At 36.1% G+C, this 21,462-nt stretch overlaps 1 protein-coding gene across 1 annotated transcript in view; it reads right to left on the bottom strand.

Annotated features, from left to right (window-relative positions):
* Positions 1-21,462, bottom strand: part of LOC121312770 (transcriptional activator GLI3-like) — a 114,599-nt gene that overhangs the window by 77,685 nt on the left and 15,452 nt on the right. The window contains exon 2 of the mRNA XM_041244515.1: positions 20,484-20,646. Within this exon, the coding sequence (XP_041100449.1) occupies positions 20,484-20,607 (124 nt within the window). The 5' untranslated portion in view covers positions 20,608-20,646. The remainder of the gene's footprint in view (positions 1-20,483; positions 20,647-21,462) is intronic.

The following is a 21,462-nucleotide window of genomic DNA, read 5'->3' as shown; positions in this document are numbered from 1 at the left end:
ACCCTTCCTCTTCTCCTCCCTCTCTTGCTCTCTCTCTCTCCCTCTCCCATTCGAATATTCACAAATGACTGGAACCCTGCTAAGTTTTCTGAGCTCATTAGTATTCTTCCCCCTGTTCCTTTCAGTGAACTTACTCTGTATTCAGGCAGCTCATTCTAGCTGAGGGGGTCAAGCGGCTAATCATTAAATCAAACTCATGTCACACCATCACAATCAGCCTTTACAGAGAGGAGGGTTTATTATTTCAGTTTATGCAAAATAAATGGTTTTACAAATACTCCCCAAGCAGGGTCAACAGCAGCTTGAATTGCAAAGTAAACTTATCTGGACTATCGACTAAACCAAGAGTGCTCTTTTATTAACTTTAGCAAGTGCTCATCCTAAGGCACTGCCACAGGTAGGATTTCTAGGGGGCTAATCTAGCTGTTCTTCTCTGAATTAGTGTCTGCAGAGATGCTGCACAAAGCTCTGTTCAGTGTGGCTTCTAGATCTTTAAAACTCCAGTCCTTGGATCACTCCTACTGGGCAAACTCACACCGCTGTCTAACAGCAGGAGGGGCGGGGTGGAGGGGCTAAATTGAATAGTTGGGTTTATGAAATATTTTCACAACAAAGTGTCATTAATAAGTTAATAATAAATCTATATATACAAAATGGTCTATTTTTTTAAATACACGGTTGACAGTAACTAATTTACCCTCACCCCCAACCCCCACAAGCCTGTTGTCCATGGCTGCACTGGACAGGCTCAGTTCATAGGTCTATTCACCCCCACACAAAGACTCCAGCCAAGACCTCTATGGACCAACTGAAACATGCTCAAAAACTGGGCTCTCTATAGTGATTGAATTTCTTAACATCTTTTCAAAAAGCAGTAAATGCCTTGAGGCTAAAGGAAGAAGCAGGCTAATGGTGAATTGGGAGTACTGAACACATTTCAGAGCCCTTTCCTCCTTGCTTTTGAGGTTGAAAGCAAGCTCTTGTCTTTCAAGTTTCAAAGTCCTTTTTTCCTCCTGCAGTGTCACAGAAGGATTTGAAAAGAAGGTAATTGTGCTCTCCGTCTCCCTGATCAGAGCTTACGTCCTAGTTCTGGTATTTCAGAATCTTTCTTGCAGTATAATAGTGCTCCTTGCTTTAACCAGCCTGCACTCTTCCAATTGCTCATTAGATGATTCGTAAATGAGCCGTGTCAGGGGAACAGATGTAAAGCAAGATTTGGGTAAAATCAGTTTACCTAGCAAACCATTTTTCAGGAAAAAAAAAACACTATAGAAAATGTAAAAGAGATACTGCAAAACTACTGTACCTCAAGGGCATACAATGAAATGATATGTAGTACCTTTATTGCTGCTTCGCGTGCACTGAAACATGCAACTTATTCAGACACATAAAACAATGTTTTAAATTTAATGGAAAGGTATCTCTAAAATCCAACAAAATGGGTCCCAGATATGGTGTATTATATTAGATGGTCTTTTTTTAATCGGGGTACAGACCGACACAAAATTGCTTAAATGGAAATTTTGATTTATGAAACCGTTCTAAACTTGTTGCTAAATAACGATGTATTACAACATTGTGAATGAGGCCCTATGTATCACATGAGCAAAATGCCTCTTCTTTCCATGAGTAAATCTCATTCACGTGTTCAATCACTTGATGAAAACTGCTCACACAAAAAGCATGAAACAAATTCTACATGGAAGCCATCACAGAGCAATGTATATTATGGTTTATAATGGGTTGCAGAAAACATTGGACATTTTCAGCAGGAAGAAAATACATTTTTGAAACCTGATATAGTTCACTTAAGCACTTTTTGTTCATACTGCACAACTTTTTACTTTTAGAGTTTTTATGTAATTTTGAAGGGGTGAAAAGTCTTAAGCATTTTACTGTAAATACATTTTACTCTAAATATTTCCACTTTTTAATGTATATAAATAATCCTTATCTTGAAATATGTATGAAGCTTTCATTGTTTGCCTTTTCTGCTATGTACATCTTAGTTATTATTGAACTTGTACTGAATTGTAATTCAGCAAACATGACCTGCCTATGAAAGACAAACTTAAGCATACACAGGCTTTCTAAACATACAAGACGAAACAGACGCAGTAGAGCTTGTTTGCTCAGACCCACTTGAGAAGTGCGAGGGTCAACCTTGACAATCTTTTAATAACGCATGCGAACTGCACTTCTCACCAAATGCTTAAGCATCTGTTTAGTGGTGTATTAAAGAGATTAGGACATTCTTGTGAAAAGTAACATGATGATCATCAGGACACAGGGTGCATATACTGTACAGCAGGAGTAAAAAAAAGTATTTTATCTGTTTTCAGCCTGTTAGACATCTTGTTAAACATTCTGCTGTACTGTTTATTCAAAGATACATTTCAGAAAAAAATATTTCAACACCATTTACAAACTCTAGACAACTAGCAGCATTTGCTCATTTGAAATTGAAAAATAATGGGGGTTATTTTCAAAGGAGATCCGCTGGAGGATCGCATTAGACATTTTTTTTCCGAACCTGTTTTTCTCACTTTTTCAATATTGTCTAAGGTTGCGTAAAGCATGGCAGGACTCTATCCGCTAGTTTGGTTCATTGGTTATTTTAATGGTTTATTTTAGTGGAATGTGTATTCATCTAAGAATCTGTGTCTATTTGCAAAGACGAAAGTGGTGGATAATGAAAACTTACACCAGTTAGCTTTCCGCCTCCATCAATACGTCTATCCGCCAGTAAAAAAACAGACTGACAGCAGGTCAGACCGAGTCTCCCTGGCATTCAGCGTGGATCCTATGTTAGAAGCAGCTCTGTGTGTGTGTGTGTGTGTCTGTGTGTGTGTGTGTGTGTGTGTGTGTGTGTGTGTGTGTGTGTGTGTGTGTGTGTGTGTGTGTGTGTGTGTGTGTGTGTGTGTGTGTGTGTGTGTTACAATCCCAAGCTGAAATACAATCCCACTGCAATGCATACAGTTCACTTTACCTCAAGCCAATCTGAAGAAGATCCGACCATCGCTTTGTGTCAAAGTGAGACTAATTTGAATTATTTTCCAGGGTAGCCCCAAATGTGTCAAACTATACTTTGGAAATAAAAATTTAAAAAGTAATAAACAAATAAATAAACAAACAAACACACTGCAGACATATGCTTTTAAATTAAATAATCAACCATCTGATTTATTTATTTATACATTAAAGACAATTAAGACAATATTGCAACAAGCATAATATCAAAACATTCCAAAATCATATATATGCACTAAATAAAGTAACAGTGCTAAAACAAAATGGTATAGCAAGTAGTGCATATGCACTGAAATACTGAACACTGCATTGTTAAACTGAAGACGGTCCCTGAAGAGAAATGAAAGCTAAGTTACTTTAAGGAATGTATCATATGTACTTTATTCATCCACTTTAAAATCAATTATAAATTCTACTTAAAACTAAAAACAACTTTGTACAATTCTGCTCAAATACCATGTTTATATTAGGTGGCTAGTTTGGTCATTTTATTTAAAAACATATATCTGCAACATATTTATTACCGCATTAACACAATGCTGAAGTTGGCTTCTTATTCGCACCCCAGTTTCTTACTCCCTAATATGCACAACTGTAACTGGGCCCTGGGGTTTGTTAAATAGACTTTTTCTTGTACGGGTCTGTGTGAGTATGTTACATTAAATTGGGAAAGCACAAAACTTAAAAATGGGGTATTAGACAAGACAACAAAGGAAAGCAAATTCCGTATCCATTGAAGAGGGCATAAAGATCACGCACAAGGTTTCCACTTATTTGAAATGTTACTCTAAACCCAATATCAATACTGCTATGAGTGCAATGTTTGCCAGCTGTTTTTAAACCAAATTCTGTTTTGGGCCGAGATAAATACATGTGGATGACGTAGAGGGGTTCCCCTGTGTTTGTATTAGCTTCGAAATGAGCAGCCCAAGGCTCAAGTCAATCTGATAACCCCAGTTAAAATTTCAGTTACATTTGTGCATATTTAGCGAATAAGAAGCTGGGATGCAAATAACAAGCTGGCCAAAGGAAAAAACCTCAGCATCATCGCATTAAGGGTTTTTTTGGGGTTTTTTTTTACATTCTGTAATTTTCCAAAGTAACCTATAGCTTGACACATTTGGGGCTACCCAGGAGAATAATTCAAACTAGTCTCACTTTGACACGAAGGGGTGGTCAGATCTTGTTCTGTTATTTGTTCTTATTCAGGTCAGCTTTGGGTAAAGTAAATTGTCTGCATAAAAGATTTTGGCTTTCTAAAAACGTCAATGAACGGTCTTCAAGGTGATGGGGTTGACCTGATCCCGATGTTTTGTTTTTTTTTTCCTTTGGATGTACACAAATGGTTTACATGTTTTTATTTCAGGACATCTTAGACTAAAACCCGTTTTCATCTGTGTAGAGAGAAACAATGAAGTGTCCTGAAATAAATAATAAATGATTCATTTAAACCTGTTGTGTACATCCAAAAAAAAAAGTTGTCGTTCATTTTCATTTTTGTACACTGCAGTTTAATCTCCTTTCAAACCTATAACTCTGATAATTTGTTCCGTTTGTTTTATGTTGTCCTAATTAAACAAGCGATTGGTAAGATTTTGCCCTTGTGCTTACATACCATTTGTAACACAAATGATCCCGAAGTATTATTCTGGCAGATAAAACTGTTTAAGTGCTCATTACTTATTAATTTAGAAACGCAGAAAATTGTTCATGAAATGTGATCTGCCGGCAGAAAGAACGGTGGATCACTATAGAAAATAGAACGGATTAACAGGTGGAAAAATTCTATGAATCTTGCCATTTCCACACAAAATGAAACCCCTTTTGAAAATTGGCCCGATGTGTTTATCCCAACATGAACTGTCATAGCTGAGTTATCTTTCCTCCTAAACCGTTTTAAATAACAGTATTCAATATGTATGTTCAAACATACAAAATAGCACAGAGGGTTAAACAAAATGACTAATGCCACCACCCCCTACACACATACAAGCACACACAATTCAAATGTGAATACTATAAAGCAGGAGAGTTTTAAGAAGCTTCTATTAGGCTGTTAGTCACCACTTACTTTGAGCAGGCTAATTAGACACTTCAAAGAAACTACAATACACTCCCAGGAGGGTAAAAAAATTATTTTCAACCCATTTAATAGCACATTTATGCCTATCTGTGGGTAGCAGGCTAATTTAACTTTTGACATTTGATATCTGAAAATGAGAGGGATCAGTGATTTAACTGGAACAGGATTAAGAACCTCCCCAAAAACAAGGCTTTCAAGCTGGTGAAATTCATTAATTTGCCTCACGCTAAGCAGTTTATCAATGACTAAAAATGTTACTGCCTACAATGGGTAATGTATTCAAAATGTTCACTCATAAAACTCACTAATTATGAGCTTCTGATGTCAAATGAAACAATTCTATTGTTTGGTTTTTTTTTTTTGCATCAGTTTTATTTCTTCTTTTTGAGCATTTTCACTCATTTTGGTCGTACGTCAACTGTGGTTGTAAACATTCTGTATGGGGTATTTTAATTTATATTTCCTCTTTGTTTTCAGTCACAAATCACATTGCAAGGGTGTTCCCAGAATTTAAGGTGAGTATTCCATACAACTAATGACTTTTTGATCTATAAATAATAATTTAGAAAGTGTTTGAAGTTTTTAAGAGCTGAGAAAAGGAAAGATTGTTTAAAAAGCAGTAGGATAATGACATACATATACCCATATAGCATAGATTGTACTTTTTTTTTTTTTTTTTAAAGTATGAGTGTGGTAGGCTGGTGAGTGGATAGAGGCCCAGAGACAGTCTGTAGTTCAAAAAAATTACTATTTTATTATAAATAAACACAAAAATGAAAGGGCACAAGGGCCAAAATAAAGGGATTTAAACACAAATAAAGCAAGACAAAAAGCAAAAATAACAATTTCCAGGCTGGGCAATGCCCTCACAACAAACAAAACAAAACAAAACAAAACAAAACAAAACAAAACAAAACAAAACAAAACAAAACAAAACAAAACAAAACAAAACAAAACAAAACAAAACAAAACAAAACAAAACACCAACCTGCTTCCTCAGCTCCCTCTCCCTAAATGAGAAGCAGAGGCCTCCTTTTATGTCAGGTGGCTGGGCACTGATTGATCGTTAATTAAACTAATCATCTAATCAACCGCAGCCACCTGAACACAATGAACCCAGGCAGGTAGGGGAATTTAACCCCATCCCTGCCAATTTCTAAAGAGCAGAGCTGTGCTCTGCCACAATGAGATTATTTGTATTTATAATGTATTATTTATATTACTCTCATAGTATACAGCCCACTAAGTTTTAATCTACAGACTACATCCTTTGAGAAGAACATAATTGTTGATCTGTTACAAAAACAACAAACCCCCTATAACACTCAGTGTAGACTGACAAGGTTAACCAGTTCTCCTATCCTGATCTTTCCTTGCCATCTATCTACTCCACTGGATCACCTGAAATGGTATTAAAGAATTTGAACAACATATAATTCAATCATAAACTGAGCAATGCATATCGCTTTTGGGCATTGTAATTATTATGTCAATTCACTACACATGACAACTGTGTGTGTTGTAGGTAGTACAAGATCTAGCATGCCAGACTTATTATATATAATTGCAGCTTGTGAAGGTAAAGACAAAAGAAAGCCTCTTCTGTAGATTCCTATCAAGAAATTGCTTGTACTTAGAAAGCCACAACCCCTCTACTGGAAGATGAACCCTGGCCTAACAGGTTACTCCCTATTCAACTGGGAAAAATCTCAAGAATTTCCTCTGGTCACTTACAAAACTCTTAATCAGATCTACTACTCGGAGCCCTGCAGCTTGCTAACCAGCTGGTATCACCCGTTACAAAATAGTCTGATAAGGTGTCCCGCAAATTCTTCAAATAATAACTGGGAAATACAACTTTCACCAACCAGTTAAAATTATATCAACATTGGTATCTGCAATTCTATTTTTGTGATTGTTTTTTTTTTTTCTTTTTTTTGCTGTTTCTTCCACTTTGGTAACTCATTCATTATTCACTCACAGCTCCGTGCCTGCTGTTGTTTGTTTTATGCCCTGTATTTTAGTAGGTCAATACACTTTTTCTAACAAGAGGTTTTGATGTGAATGAAGTGTCACATATTTGGAACTCCATGAGACTAATTTCTTTCACTTTACAGTAGTTAAAACACAAACTAATTACATATGGGAGGAATGTGATACATGTATAGTGCATTGTTTCCTTATGAATATGTATTAAGAGTTATACATACATTTTTTAAATGTGAATCATTCAGTAAAGTCAAGCTGCCTTGTGCCACTGGCTAGAATCTGGTGCTGGATAAAATAAGTATATATGCAACAGAGAGTATTCCACACTCAGGATTTCTTCACCATAACATTTTTTAACTTTTATTTGTGCAGCATCAAGATTAAAAAGTGAACCAACCAAATCATGTTTCAGTGCCGTGCACCTTCATCAGGATTTACATGTGAATCATGTGAATCCTGCATAGCATGGTACTATATCAAATCTGACTGCACACATGTCTTAGAAAGAACTAAACTTCAGCATGCATTACCAGCAACAATTAATATGTCCAATAATGAACAGATCCAAATCTAGTTCTCAGATCTTTCATCACCCTGGTCTAACTTTCACAGCCTGGTTTAAGATATTTATAAGAAAGATCCTGGTAACTGTGCTAAAGTCATACAACAACAGTAACTATAGCCTATGCATGCATCTTTTGAATAGTGTGAGTCAGCTACATTTCAAGAAACTTTCTAATACTAAATAAAACTAAAATATGATTATGTAAAATTAGGTGAAGGCTACGGTGAGATTTGAGCTTTTAAATATCGGTGGTGCATGAGATAACTTAATGAGTAATCCGATGTAGGTGTTCAGAGCAGGGAGGATTTCAGAGAATTACAAGGTGTACTAAAGAAAGCATTCTGAGTAACTCCCACTGCCAAGAAACCCACCTTTCATAGTATCTGCAGATGCACATGCACATGCACACTGGAATTTACAAATGTCATCATGTAAGCCATAAAGAAAAAACATAACCTCAGGCATTAATCTTGTAAAATGATGGTAAAAAAATAAATAAGAAATATCAACGCTCTTTAAAAAGCCTAAACGTATAACATGCCTATTTGTGTTGTAACTTGAAATGCAATTTAGAAAAGAATGTATATGATAGAAAATACAACTGGAATGTGCCTCATATGCACTCAAAAGCTGTTGCAAAAATACAAAAGCCTAGTCTTGTGAAGAGTCTGTTGAAATGAATATTAATATCTACTGTGGTCCAGGTGTAAAAAGTGTGTTTTACCAGAAGCAAACTAAAGAGAAAAAAGGATAATGAGTTGTGTAAGCACTGAAAAAACTGGATTGTGTATGTGAAACCAAGCAGGTTTATACAAGCAAAGGCCAAGATTTAACAGCAATTGTCTTTAAGAAGAAATACTGCGGGGGTCCTTTGAAGCTACAGTAAGATTATTATTACGGTATGTGGAATACTGTGTTTCTGGCACTATGGTTTTATTTTTATGTTAAGTAGCAGCTTAATCGTCTAGCAGTTTGTAGCGCTAAATTCTTACCTATCTGGGTTCAACTGGAGTCCACAGGCAGGATTTTCAAAAAACAGTGTTATTGTATAAAACTCATGGTATGGTAAGACAGCTTTCGTAGCAAGTGATTTTCAAACTAAATTTGTTAATAAAATGAATCCGCTATGCTTTGAAATTGAGTCAATGAGGTTGTTAATTAACGCATTCTCGTTAAAAAGCGTAACTGTCGCAAACTAGATAAGGGGAACTCCTTAATCAAAACGCATGTTAACAAGATCCAAGAAAAATGAACGGAAGCAGAATCCGCTGTTATGGAAACTACTAGCGCAGAGGGAAACAGCTCTCCCACCTGCCAGCAGCAGCCAAATGGAAATAAAAAATGGGAAAATCTATTTTGTGTATCATCTGTAAACTTCATTTAAAATTGTCATCAAGAATGTACATTTATTTAGAACACTTCACATATAAAATGCTGATTTACAATTATCTGGAGTGTGGGTATAAATCGAATAGCATGGATTTAAAAATAAATAAAAAATTATAAATAACTAAATCTCACTAGTCATTTACCCTCCTTTGGGGGGATATTTTGCCACAGTTATATACAACTATTTTAATGTGTATTTTCCAATCTGTGCTTGGTTAAAAAGAAAAAAAATACCCTTTTTTGAACGGGGCGGTGGGTGTGGTAGACTTGTCAGCTCATGAAATGTAGGCTATGTAAGTTTTGTTGGAATTTACTTTTGTATGTGTTTTAGTATGTACAATTCTAGGCTATAAATAAATGTTTGAAGTGCCATTTTGTGTTTGTACAGCGCAGAGAAAGTTTGTGAACCCCTTAGGATTTTCATATATTTCACATATTTCAAACCTACAATGTTATTAGATCTTAATCTAAGTCCTAATAATAGATAAAGATAACCTGATTAAACAAATTACACAAAACATGATACTTTTTCAACATGTATTTATCCACAAATGATTCAACATTCAATACCCATGTGTGAAAAAGTACGTGAACCTTTAGATTCAGTAACTGGTGGCACCCCCTTGAGCAGCAATGACTTTGACTAAGCTTTTCTTGTAACTGTTGGTCAGTCTCTCACATCGGTTTTGAGGAATTTTGGCCCATTCCTCCTTACAGAACTGCTTCAACTCAGTGACATTTGAGGGATTCCTTGCATGGACAGCTAGCTTCAGGTCCTGGGGTTTAGGTCTGGACTTTGACTAAGCCATTCTAAAATGCAGAATTTCTTCTTCTGCAGCCATTCTTTTGTAGATCTGCTTGTATGTTTAGGATCATTGTCTTGCTGCAATACCCACTTTCACAAAAATAACGATTTACATAAAACTGGAAAATTGCTAAAAATAAGCATCGAAAAATATAACTAATCAAACCCGAAAAACAGAAGCCTAATTATAGGCCACATGATGGAGGGTTGAAATCCAGTATTTTCTGAGGTAGTTATTTTAAATATTAAAAATTACAAGGCACTGGATAAAAAATATACATGTAAGTATCACATTTTATGATATGGTGCAAATTGAATTGGTGCTTCAAAGGCATAGTTTAAAAATGGTTAGGAGTGGTTTCACATTTTGTTATTTTAACTGGGAAATTGCAGAAATACAGTAAATGTTTTTTAACTGCTTGCCAGCAGTCGGTACAGGAAAACAGCAGCTGCTAGTCTTTAGAAATTAAGCAAACAGGTGAAGGAAACTCTCTAAATACAGTCACTCTTTACCAAAGTCATACATTTACCAAAACATCACAAATGAGGCCAACAAGGGCAGGCGCTTCCTGCAGGCCAGGAATGGGATTTAATTGTGAGGTACTGGGCTGGAGTGCAGCATCTACTGTTTCAACTGCTTGGTCGCCTGTGCTGCAGCCTATACTCTTGTCTACAGCACCAATTCATACAAAAACCATGAAACAGAAAAGAAGGACACATTTGGTGTTTGTTTATCATCATGCAAATCCACAACAGTGCATTCACACCAAAGTGCAATTAGTTCCATTCTTTGCGTAAAAAAAAAAAAGAAAATGGCAACAAATAACTTAAGCACACACTTCAGAGTTCTTAAGTAGCTTGTTACAAGTTTGCAACACTGAAATTAAATATGTGTTTATTGCAGAGGATATACCTTGATACAATGGTTCTAGAATCCCATGCAAGAATTGCAAGTTTAATTATTACTTTAAATACAAAAATAATTCTCACCATTAAATCTAATGATTTAAGTGCTTAAACTAAGCCTCTAGCATACCCTTAATAACAATTACTGAGCTGCCAGGCATTTCATTATCATTACAGACTTTAACCAACTGCTGTTTATCTCCGGTGCAGGTCAATAGGTGAATAAACCAACACCAACATAACAAAGCATGGCCCACAGTTATGCAAAGAAGATAAAGGACGTCTGTTAGCAGAGTTAGAATTGACTGATCTTTGCTTGATAAACAGCCTTAAAAGTAACTCTGCATAAACCTGAAACAACTATGTTTATTGGCATTATTCCAGCCCTTACTGCTGAGGAAAATGGAAATCCCAATGCACCATACTAGTGTAAGTTATCACTCACAGATTTCTTGCTGTAATGGCACTCCTCACACATGTGTTGCATCTCCATGTTGAACCCCCCCTCCCAAAAATGCTTTTCCAAAAGGCTTTAAATGAGTACTATAGATAAGATCATTCTTATCTTAAATGTTCAAAAATTTTAATATACATCAATCTCAAGTAGTATCTCTTCCTGTACAAACACACCCAGCTTCTGATCAACTAAAACATGGTCACAATTAAGTCCAACTTTCAAGAGGAAGAAAGTTGGGAAAGTTTCTTCTTATCAGTGATATTAGCTTCTAAACACACCAATTTGCCTGTATCTGAAATTGCTTCCTATATTTCTTATTAGGGGTCATTTGCATGATCTCACTTATCTATAAGATATTCATGCAAGTCCATAAGCAAAGTTATCAGTCCAGTTCAGTGCTGGGCCAGTCCACAAATTTACTCAAGATGGAATTAGCTCCAAACAAGCCCCAGGCATTCTTCCTTGACAGTGAATGGTAAAACATAGGAAGTAACTCTAATAGTGATTTACAGCTCTGTTCTGTCACTCATTTTTATGAAAGGAGTTTTTTTCTTTCTTCACAGCACTACTACTTCCCACTGAAGGTGCAATCAAACTGAACACAGGGTGTGGCTAATGCAATCTTTACGGTGTGTGTGCATGGGGCCCAGGCCAGATAAAGAGAGCCCCCTTTTATTGTATTTCTTTTTTGCAGTCTTAAGAATTGTCGCCTCCTGTCGTGAAATGGACAACAGTGTAAATGAAGAACCCAATTCCAGTAATGGAGGATGGAGGTTGGCGGGGTTGGGGGTGGGGTGAGCATTATATTCTTAAGCAGACGTAAAACATACCTTGTTAAACAAACCACTGACTGACTGAGGAATTTAGTTTTGTAAATAATCCAGGTATTTCAACAGCCTTTGCAGCACTTGTCACTGAGTCTTCAAACAACCAAAGCTGCACTAAGGCTGTATAAAGTTAGTAACTGAGAATTTAAAAAATACACCATGGACCAGATTTAGCAAGGTTATTACACCAAAGCACATTGTAAAAGTCAAAGTGGTTAATCTTACATAACAAGCACGATGCTTAATTTAAATTTTATTTCATTGTATAGGCGATGATCAGTCCGGCCTCATGTTTTGTTTTCTGATGAAAGCCCTGTAGCTGATATCAACCTGTGTTTTAGTGTTGGCTTCATGGCAGTGAGTTATCTACATTATCTATCGTATTTAAAAAAAAAAAAAAAAAAAGATAAGTAAGATTTGAAAGTCTAGTCCATATTAATATCCAATTAAAAGTTCATTTAAATACACACAGATGTAAAAAGAAAAAAAATTAAAAAATAAAGTGCCTTTGTAGAGAATTGAAAAGTCAGTAGACCTACTTTTGTTTTCCTCTTTTCAAAGGTATTTCTTCAGGAAGACGTTTTGTTTACTTTATTTAACTCTCCTTTTTCTGTCCAATAAAATGTAATTCCATACTTTCTAGAGACGTATTTCTGCTGCCATGTTCACTCAAAAATCAAAAGTTTCTTGCCACAGAACTCTGAACAGCAGTGTTTGGAACATTACTGACATACACACTCTTCCTTTTCCCTTCTAGACTGAAGCTATTTTAACAGCAGAGACTAATGGATCTGAAGTGTAAAATGCTTTAAGACTTCTGTTCCTAATCAATCACCAGATATCAGTGACATCATTAGGGCCTTTGATCAGAGATCCCCTTTCAAGCGCAGAGTAGGCACTGCTGGGATGACCCACGCAGACAGAGTGAAGTGAGGAAACTCCCTTGCAACAATTCACAGTGAAATATGAGCGAGACTCCAAAGCCTGCTTAGGAAAACCATCCCGCAATAGAAGAACAGAAACCACATTCCTCCACATCTAAACACACACAAACACACACACACACACACACACACACACACACAAAAATCCTGGTAATCCTTTTAGGACTCTGCCTCTAGTGTTAATCATTATAAAGAAAATGAATAACTAATATGCCAAAGAGGGCTTAAGGAAGGAATTTTAGAACCAATTTATTTAGTATGTTTTTTTTTTTTTTTTTTAACAGCATCCAGAGCTGTCGTTTTAGTGAATAATGAGCTATTTATTTTTGTTGAATTTTTTTTTTTTTTGTAATGTAATACAAATATGCTAACTGGGTCTCTGTAACCAGTTTCACAGGCAAGGCAGACCTTTGAAGAGTTACAGGATTGCAAAGAGTACCAGTCTCCCTTTGGTTATTGTATAATGCCACTTGCTTCATCGTCTCAAATAAAATTGTGAATGTATTCAAATTTGAGATTATAACTAGCATTAAACATCCTCGGATTAAAGGTTCAATCAAAGAAACACTTTCATTGGTTGTGGTGTGGTGGTAAAAATCATTTTATTCGAAATGAAAAATAAATTATAAAGATAAAGAGATTGTAGTACATTTCTGTTTTTATTTTAATTATAAAAATTCAGGATACCTCACATATATGCATATATGTATAATATTTACATTTGTGCAGCATTTAGTAGATATTCTATATCATAAACATCAAAGCTGTTCTTAGACAAATACATTTTTTTTTAAAGTGTACACTTAAAGATAATAAGTGTTCTTTGAATAAGGTCAGTATTTTCTTGAGTAAAGACTTGTAATGATGCAAGTATAGATTGACTGCAAAAAATGTATCATGCTTAGAGACAATGCTCTATGCAGAGGAGCTAATAAAATAGAAAACCTTGCAGGTATTTCAGTGTCAAGACCTAGAGTACTCCTAGCATTTCAAGTAAATAGCCGCTTATCAAACCTAAAGTCTGGATGCTAGACTGTAAATCCTTTTCTTAACCCCTGAACGTCACATCTTCTGCAAAGAGACACAATTCTTTTTTTTTTTTTTTTTTTTTGACATTTATTGAATGTCTTGTAAATAGATCACCAAATGCAAAGACACTTACATACAAGTAATAAAAAGGAGTAACTGGATCGGAGATCAGCTTTTTGAAAGTACTGCTAATCAATTTGCAGTAGTTATTTGTCAGTTCAGATGTTCTGATGTATCTCATTGATAATCAATAGATAACATGTAGTTCAATTTTTTTCCCAGCATTGTACATTGTAGCAGAATTCCTAAGTGTGCTTGTAAGATTTAGTACCTAATTGTATTGATGCACAAGAAGAAACTATAACACGGCTGTGGTAGCAGGTTCTGTGTCTTGTTTTAGAAATCACAGTTTTATGTTTTCCTCCAGATGCTATTATTCGCCTATTAGGGTAGGTGGAAAAATGCGTCCCTTGACTGCAATTTTTTTCATTTCAAAGAATCTAATCAGGCTCCAGAACTGAAGTCCCAGAAAAAAAGCAGTTCATTACAGCTTCCATCAAGTGATCAATGATTTCATTAATAAAACAGATCACAAAACTGTCATATCACTGACACAGCTGTGAAAGATGATCACTGCCTTCTGCTCCATTTTCACAATCTGGGATTCAATGTGGCAGCTCAAGTCCCATTCAATATTTGCCGAGACGGGGGAAGAAAAGTGAAAATCCATTTTCAAACCAATTTTCAATTAGGATCCACAAGCTGTTATCACAGGTGTCGCAGAATAGGGTCCGTAAGTGAAAATGTCGTCTATCCGTTTTAAAATGAAACCTTATCTGTGGGAGCCACAAAGATGGCCGGGGACATCCTATCTGTAAATTACTTTTCATCCTGTGTTAACTGAACTTTATTTCTGTCACATGAGATTGCAGTTAATAATTTAAATGCCCGCCTAAAAGAACGGAATGTTTGTTTTTTTTTTCATTTAAATGTGTTGCCATGTAAACAACACATACCATTTTTTGAGTAATGTCATTTTTTAAAGCCTACTTGAACTCAAATATGAAATAAAAGGCTTTGCACTCATGCATTCTAAAGATCACCTCCCCCCTTAGCATTCACCCTGTGATTTCTCAGTTGCAAATTCGCCTGTACCGGCATGTCATTAATTCAGCACCCAAGCAGTCGAGGCGTTTCTCTCACATCTTTCAGTCTCCTCTCTTTTTTTTTTTTTTTTTAGCAAATTATCCCATGACGGCGGATTTATTCAGTCAAAGACTGCAGACTTTCAGAGGCAACAAAAGAATCAAGAGACTTTCTGGTCCACCTGCCTGGCGAATGATGAGGCAGGGAAAAGCCTCCCCCAGAGAAACCAATCAAACCATTGTGTGGCACAGTCAGACCTTTTCAACTGTCAAGCCAGGAGAACAGGAAAAGAGATGAAAGAACTCAGGATGAAGCTACCATTTACTGAACCATGTGGGAATGCTCTCGTGAGACTTAGTAATTGCAATGGAACTCAACTTTTTATAACTTACTGAAAGAAGGGGGGGACGGGGACGGGGGACAGCATCAATCGGATCTAGAGAGAACTCGAAAATCCACTTTGATAATTTCTACTAATGTCCACGACTGTTCAGTGAAAACTGGTGTACTTATTATTTATTTATTTATTTTAATTATTATTTTTTTAAACGTTGAGAAAAGTTTTGGCTAATGCCTACACCATTGATTTATTTTTGATTTAACTTTTCTTCAGTTATCTATTGATGACTACACCCTCACAAATAAAAACCCTCTACAGCAAATGTAATCCAAAATTACTTATACAGTGTAATCCAAAATTACTTATAGTGTCATTTTAAATACATTATAATTGTGATTCCAAGCATAAAATACATTTCAACATTTAAAAAAAAAAAAAAAAAAAAAAAAGTAGCCTGAAGAATCTAAGGTGAATATTGATGTAAATGCATAACGCTGTTGCATACATGTGTAATATAGCACCACAGAACCTGCCATACATCTGATTGAAACATTGCAGTTGCTTTACTAATGTCGGGGCATTGTAAATTAACAAATTCAGGTACATCAGTGTATCTAAAATACCAAAGCACAGTACTGCATGTATGCTGCAAAAAAAAAGTGCAGTAATACAGCATTTAGCAATTTACAAAACAGCATTCCAAAAACAGTTGTAAGGCTTGTGTTTAATTGTCAATACACAAGAAGTAGTTCAATAGGCTTTACTGAGAGAGTGCAGAAGGTATAGAGCAGCTGTTTAGGCTTGCTTACAAGTGTCACTCACATTTCTCTCTCATTCTCACTTCCTGTATCCACTTTAATAAAGGTCAACCCCAAGCAATATGCGGGTACAATAATTAAAACCTGTGATTTAAAGGTGTAGACACACATTTCAAACATAGTGTAACTAATACACGTGACTTATTTGCTGTCGTACACAATTCTTACCATAATTTCTCAGTCCATCCCAAAATAATCTGACAGTTTGGGTTTTTTTTTTTTTTTAACTAAAGTGTGTGTTAATCCAATGAAAATGGAGCAAAGAAAACAAAAAAGAAAAAAGCTGCACACAACACAAACTGGTTCCGAAGGTCGGCAATGTTGTGAAAAAATATTGTTTATGTTTTTTAACTGTAAGTGTATTAATCCCTTGCTTTCCTGTTCTGTTTTCCATGAACTTAGTGACAGCATATAAAAGGTGAAACTACATTCCCAAATGCAGTGCCTGTGGGTCTGCAGTAATACCACTCTTGTGTTTTCTAGTCTGGTTTTTATATGCAACTCAACCTACTCTGTCCTGCTAAGATCTGAACTTACTATTTTAGACCAATATAAAAAGTGCATTGATCAGTTTCCATCTGTACTGTTCAGTTGGTAGCAGCTTGTGTAAATGACACGTGCCAGAGGTCCATCGGTTAATACAGCGTGTCATATCTTACAGGATCCATATGATAGGATCTACTGTTATATCTAGTAAGTTTTTCTTAAAACAGCTGTTTTCAAATGTTTACATCAAATTCCTATATATCAAACTGCATGCAACATGACTAGTGTGTTATCCTTTTGGTTTCCAATTACTATTAGGAACGCCTCGTGAACAGTGCTTTGTTTTAACCCCTAGCAAAGAAAGCATAACTGGGTCTCTTGCAGTTAATGAGTAAATGCACCATTGTAGCCTAAGCCACAGGCAGGGGCATGTAAAAGTGATTTCTCAAAGTGCTTGGATATTACTGACAGTAAATTCAATACAAAACTTGTTAGCAGACTGATTTTATAGCCAGTATATTCAATACAAAGGTGTTAGTTAGGGGGACAGAACCAGCAAATTCAATATTTGAGGTGTTAGTCCAGGGATCTTAAAGCAAGCTAACTCAACAAAGAGAGATTGTAGTAGTGCTACAGAGTGGGATCAAAGCAGCAAAGAAGTAGTCAATAGATTCATTAACAAAATAATCTTAAATATTTCCATCAACAACAACAAAAAAAAAAACATACAATTTCTCTTTAAAAGAAAGACAGCCGGTGCCAGTGACAAATGAAAAACAAATACATGTCATATTCTCAACTGCAGTGGGATATATTTCTTATTTTATAAGTAAATGGAAACCCTAAGCATTCTTCTATTCAAGGAGGTCTGACACAAACCATCACCTCTCTATATATGGCAGATTATTTGTTTTTCTCTTCAATAAGTTCTTACCGAATTTGGCAAGGAAAAGAGAGTAGGGGAAATACCGCCTGTTTAAGTGCTTGTATAATTTCCTTCTATTTCAAATCTTATCAGCACTTTTGGATATGGTTAAGGGACATTCCTTAACCTGCAGTTCATGGAGCCCCTTTTTTCCCCCATCATATGACTGAAACACAGGCCACATTACTCCAGAGCCAATCACCTCTTCTCACCTCTGACCTAATCAACATGACCAGCCATTCTTGCACTAGCCATGAGGCCTTTAAAGGGTATCACAGCTGCTTCAGAGCAAGGCAGTCTGCAATTAGGTTGCACAAAGAGCAATGATCCAAAAATCAGCTCTTCAGACATCTCTTATAAAAATAACGTTTTTTTTTTTCCCCAGTTTTCTTCAACCTGAACAGTCTGAAGAAACACATCTCTCGCTTCCACCCCAACAACCCCAGGAATACAAAGAGAAACGGACCCTTTCTCAAATCAAAACGCATCTCTCATTATTAATCCTCGGTTTGTCCAATTCCCAACGGGAGCTTAAGTTAGAGAGCCAAGTTCTCTTTTACAAAGCAACCATCTTGCACTAATTTCCTAGCTCATGCAGCACCTCCAGTAATAATATATTCTGCCTAAAAATAATACTACTAAAAGCTCTCTGTTTTGACTAAATTGCCTTATGTCCCGCTTCACAAGGACCCTATTAAAAGGAATGCCTGTAGACCTCTATTTAATTAGCTTTAATTGAGTTAGCTTTCTCATTTGGGTTCAAGTTACTTTCTGACTAGGCTATACGTTTGGTTTATATCATGGTAAAAATATTTTCTTAGGCACTTCCTGAGAAGTGGCAGTCATGATCACTGGCATCTGGCAACAATTACCTTTTGTTCCTAGCGGTGGGGGAAGGGTTAAAGGAGGAGAGTTGTATTTCACTTGATAAGAACTCAGCATGTTTTGCAGAGCTGAAAGGGGAACCCAAAACTAAAAGAAAGAAAAAAACAGGATACCAACTTGCCATAGACTTAGCAAACCTATAGAAACAAATCTTTAAGGAACACAAGAGAAGCCCTATTTGTACTATTTGTGTATACAACAAATCATAAATACAGGTAACCTCAAATATTATATACCAACAACTTACTTTCTTTTCATTGTATATTTTTAAACATATTTAAATTGTCAATTGTCTCCGCTTCCATAAACTACACAGGTGCAGAAATTGTCTTGCAGCTAGGCATCTTAGTTTTGCATAGGCAATGACAGTAAGTGTGCAATGACAGAAAGGGGGAGGGAGAGGGGCTGGAGGACTTTAAACAAAATAATCTGAATGACTTGGCTATAATGTATATTATTAGGTAATTGTTTTATTCTTTAACCTGCCCCCTCCAGTTCCTAGCAGCCAGGCAACATGTGATTAAATAACTACACATTAAATATATTATGAAGCAATTTGGGAATTTTATTCTAAAGTATTATTTGTGCCAAGGCCTTGGCATTACTTGGGGTTCTGTCAGCCTCTAAATAAACACAAGATGCAAGACAGTCTGTAATGTCTATGTGCTTTTTTATACCTACCCTCACACAATAAAATATTTTTAATAAAACAATTTGCCAAGCCACAATGGCATGTAAGAATCACCTTCAAGCTCACATTAGTGTGATCCAAAGAGGTTCAGATACATTTCCAAGCCCCCACTTGGACTAGCTTCCTGTAATAACATTACAATCTCACATATTGAGTGCAATCATTAGCCCTGTCTACACACGGATAGCTTTTGATGTCTTCAAGTAAGGACTTCTAATGACAACATTTTGGCAACTTACAAATCACCCCACAAGCACTACTGCAGACGTCCCCAGTGCTGTGCTGCCCTCAAAGAAGCATTTGATGTTTTTTGAAAACTGAACAGCTGCTTTGTAAAGCAGGGACCAGGTTAGTTGCTGTGTCACTGCTGCCTCTTTTCCACTGTACAACCTAGCCGAGCTGGGGCCGTACCGAGCCCTCACAGTGCGGTTAAGGAGAGCCTGGGTTGTTTTTCCACTACAGAGCTGAACCGCGCAACTGATGTCACATGCAACGAAGGACAGCTGTTATTATGAATTATTGTTATTAATTAACTCAGTTTGACGAAAGATGTGCAAACAAATGGTATTAAAGAATTAATAGACCAATGGTACAGCTGTATCTTGTATCACTATATTTTGTAAATATACAGTGCTCCCTTGCTAATAGCTCCCGGTTATAACGTGCCTCGGATATAACGCTCCTACAGCATGTCCCCCAATTCCCTAAACTAGTGATTCATGCAATATTTCTACAGTAACAGTACCGGTGTTGGTCAAACTATAAACAACTTCTCAGTCTAACTTCCGTTTCTGTCTCTCCCTTTTGATACAGTATCTGAACTGAAGAAAAGCTGTGCTGGCACTTTGTAATGCAAACATCTTACTCAACATTTGTTTTATAACTAAGTAAGTATTAGGCGTATTAGCTTTCCTAATGTATTTACTTTTTTTGCTGTGAGAGGAGCTGCGGCCTTCTCCGGGAGATGAGATGCTTCAGCTCTGCTTCATCTATTCTTTAAATTTAAATCAAAAACAAAAAACAAAGATCCAGGTGCATTCACACATGAGAGAGCAGAGAGACAGAGAGAGAGAGAGAGAGAGAGAGAGAGAGAGAGAGAGAGAGAGAGAGAGAGACACAACTAATGAGGACTAGTTTTGGCTGCTTGTAAATCCCTTTAGTTACTCACCATTGGAAGTTGTGCTGGAGGCAACTGCTTTCTCACTAACATCTGTTCGAGTGGAGGCCTTCACAATGGAGTTTTGAACTTTCTTCTTCTCAGCTGCGGTGGTGGTGTGGGACTGGGCTTCCATGATGGCTTCTCATTACTTAAACTCTCCTTGATTTGACTCCTAGGAGAACACAGAAAACCATTTCAACTAACCTGCTAGATTCTTTTCTTAAACGTCACCTGAATTTGTACAGTCTGTGCTAGTTTACCTAACATTTGCTGGTGAAGAGAAAAACAGATAAAACAGTGATATGTTAACCCCCTACAAGTAAAGCCAAACATAAGTTCACAGCAAAATTCAAACACAATTTGCCCAGGTATTCTGATTTTTAAATAAGCATAACATATCAGTGAGTTAAAATAACCAGTAACCACGCTCCACATTTAAAAAAAAATTTAAAAAAATAAAACTAGCATCAAATGAATAATAGGAAACTGACCTTCCTTAAATATTTAATTGTGTGTATTTTTTTTTTTTAATTACAGGCCCAGTCCATACATACTGTCATTTAGTCTTTCTTTTGGGGGATAACTTTAGCTGTAAGTTTGCAATGATATAAATGAATATAAGCTTTTCACCATATTTAACCCAAAACATAAATCTGCTTTGAATATTAGAGTATTTCTCTTCCCTTTGAAGAGCATCCTACTTGAATTTCAACACAATAACAACATCTGCAAGTAATCCTTATAAAAGCACCCTAATTATAGCATAGCACAAACAAAGCAATACAAAACAAACAAAACTGTTTAAAAATCCCCCCTTTAATCATTTGCACATGAAATCAACAGTAATAACCAACTGAATCACTACCCTAACTGTTCAATCAAATATTACACTTTACAACATTTGTTCAAGTTCAACTACGGGTTCACATGCTGAGCATTTTTTTAAATAATATTTGAGCAGCAAATCATAAAATAATCAAAGTTATCC

Source organism: Polyodon spathula, chromosome 3 (genome assembly GCF_017654505.1).
Source record: "Polyodon spathula isolate WHYD16114869_AA chromosome 3, ASM1765450v1, whole genome shotgun sequence".
Taxonomy (NCBI): domain Eukaryota; kingdom Metazoa; phylum Chordata; class Actinopteri; order Acipenseriformes; family Polyodontidae; genus Polyodon; species Polyodon spathula.
Note: the sequence above shows the minus strand (reverse complement) of the source record. Positions and strands in the feature narration are given on the sequence as shown.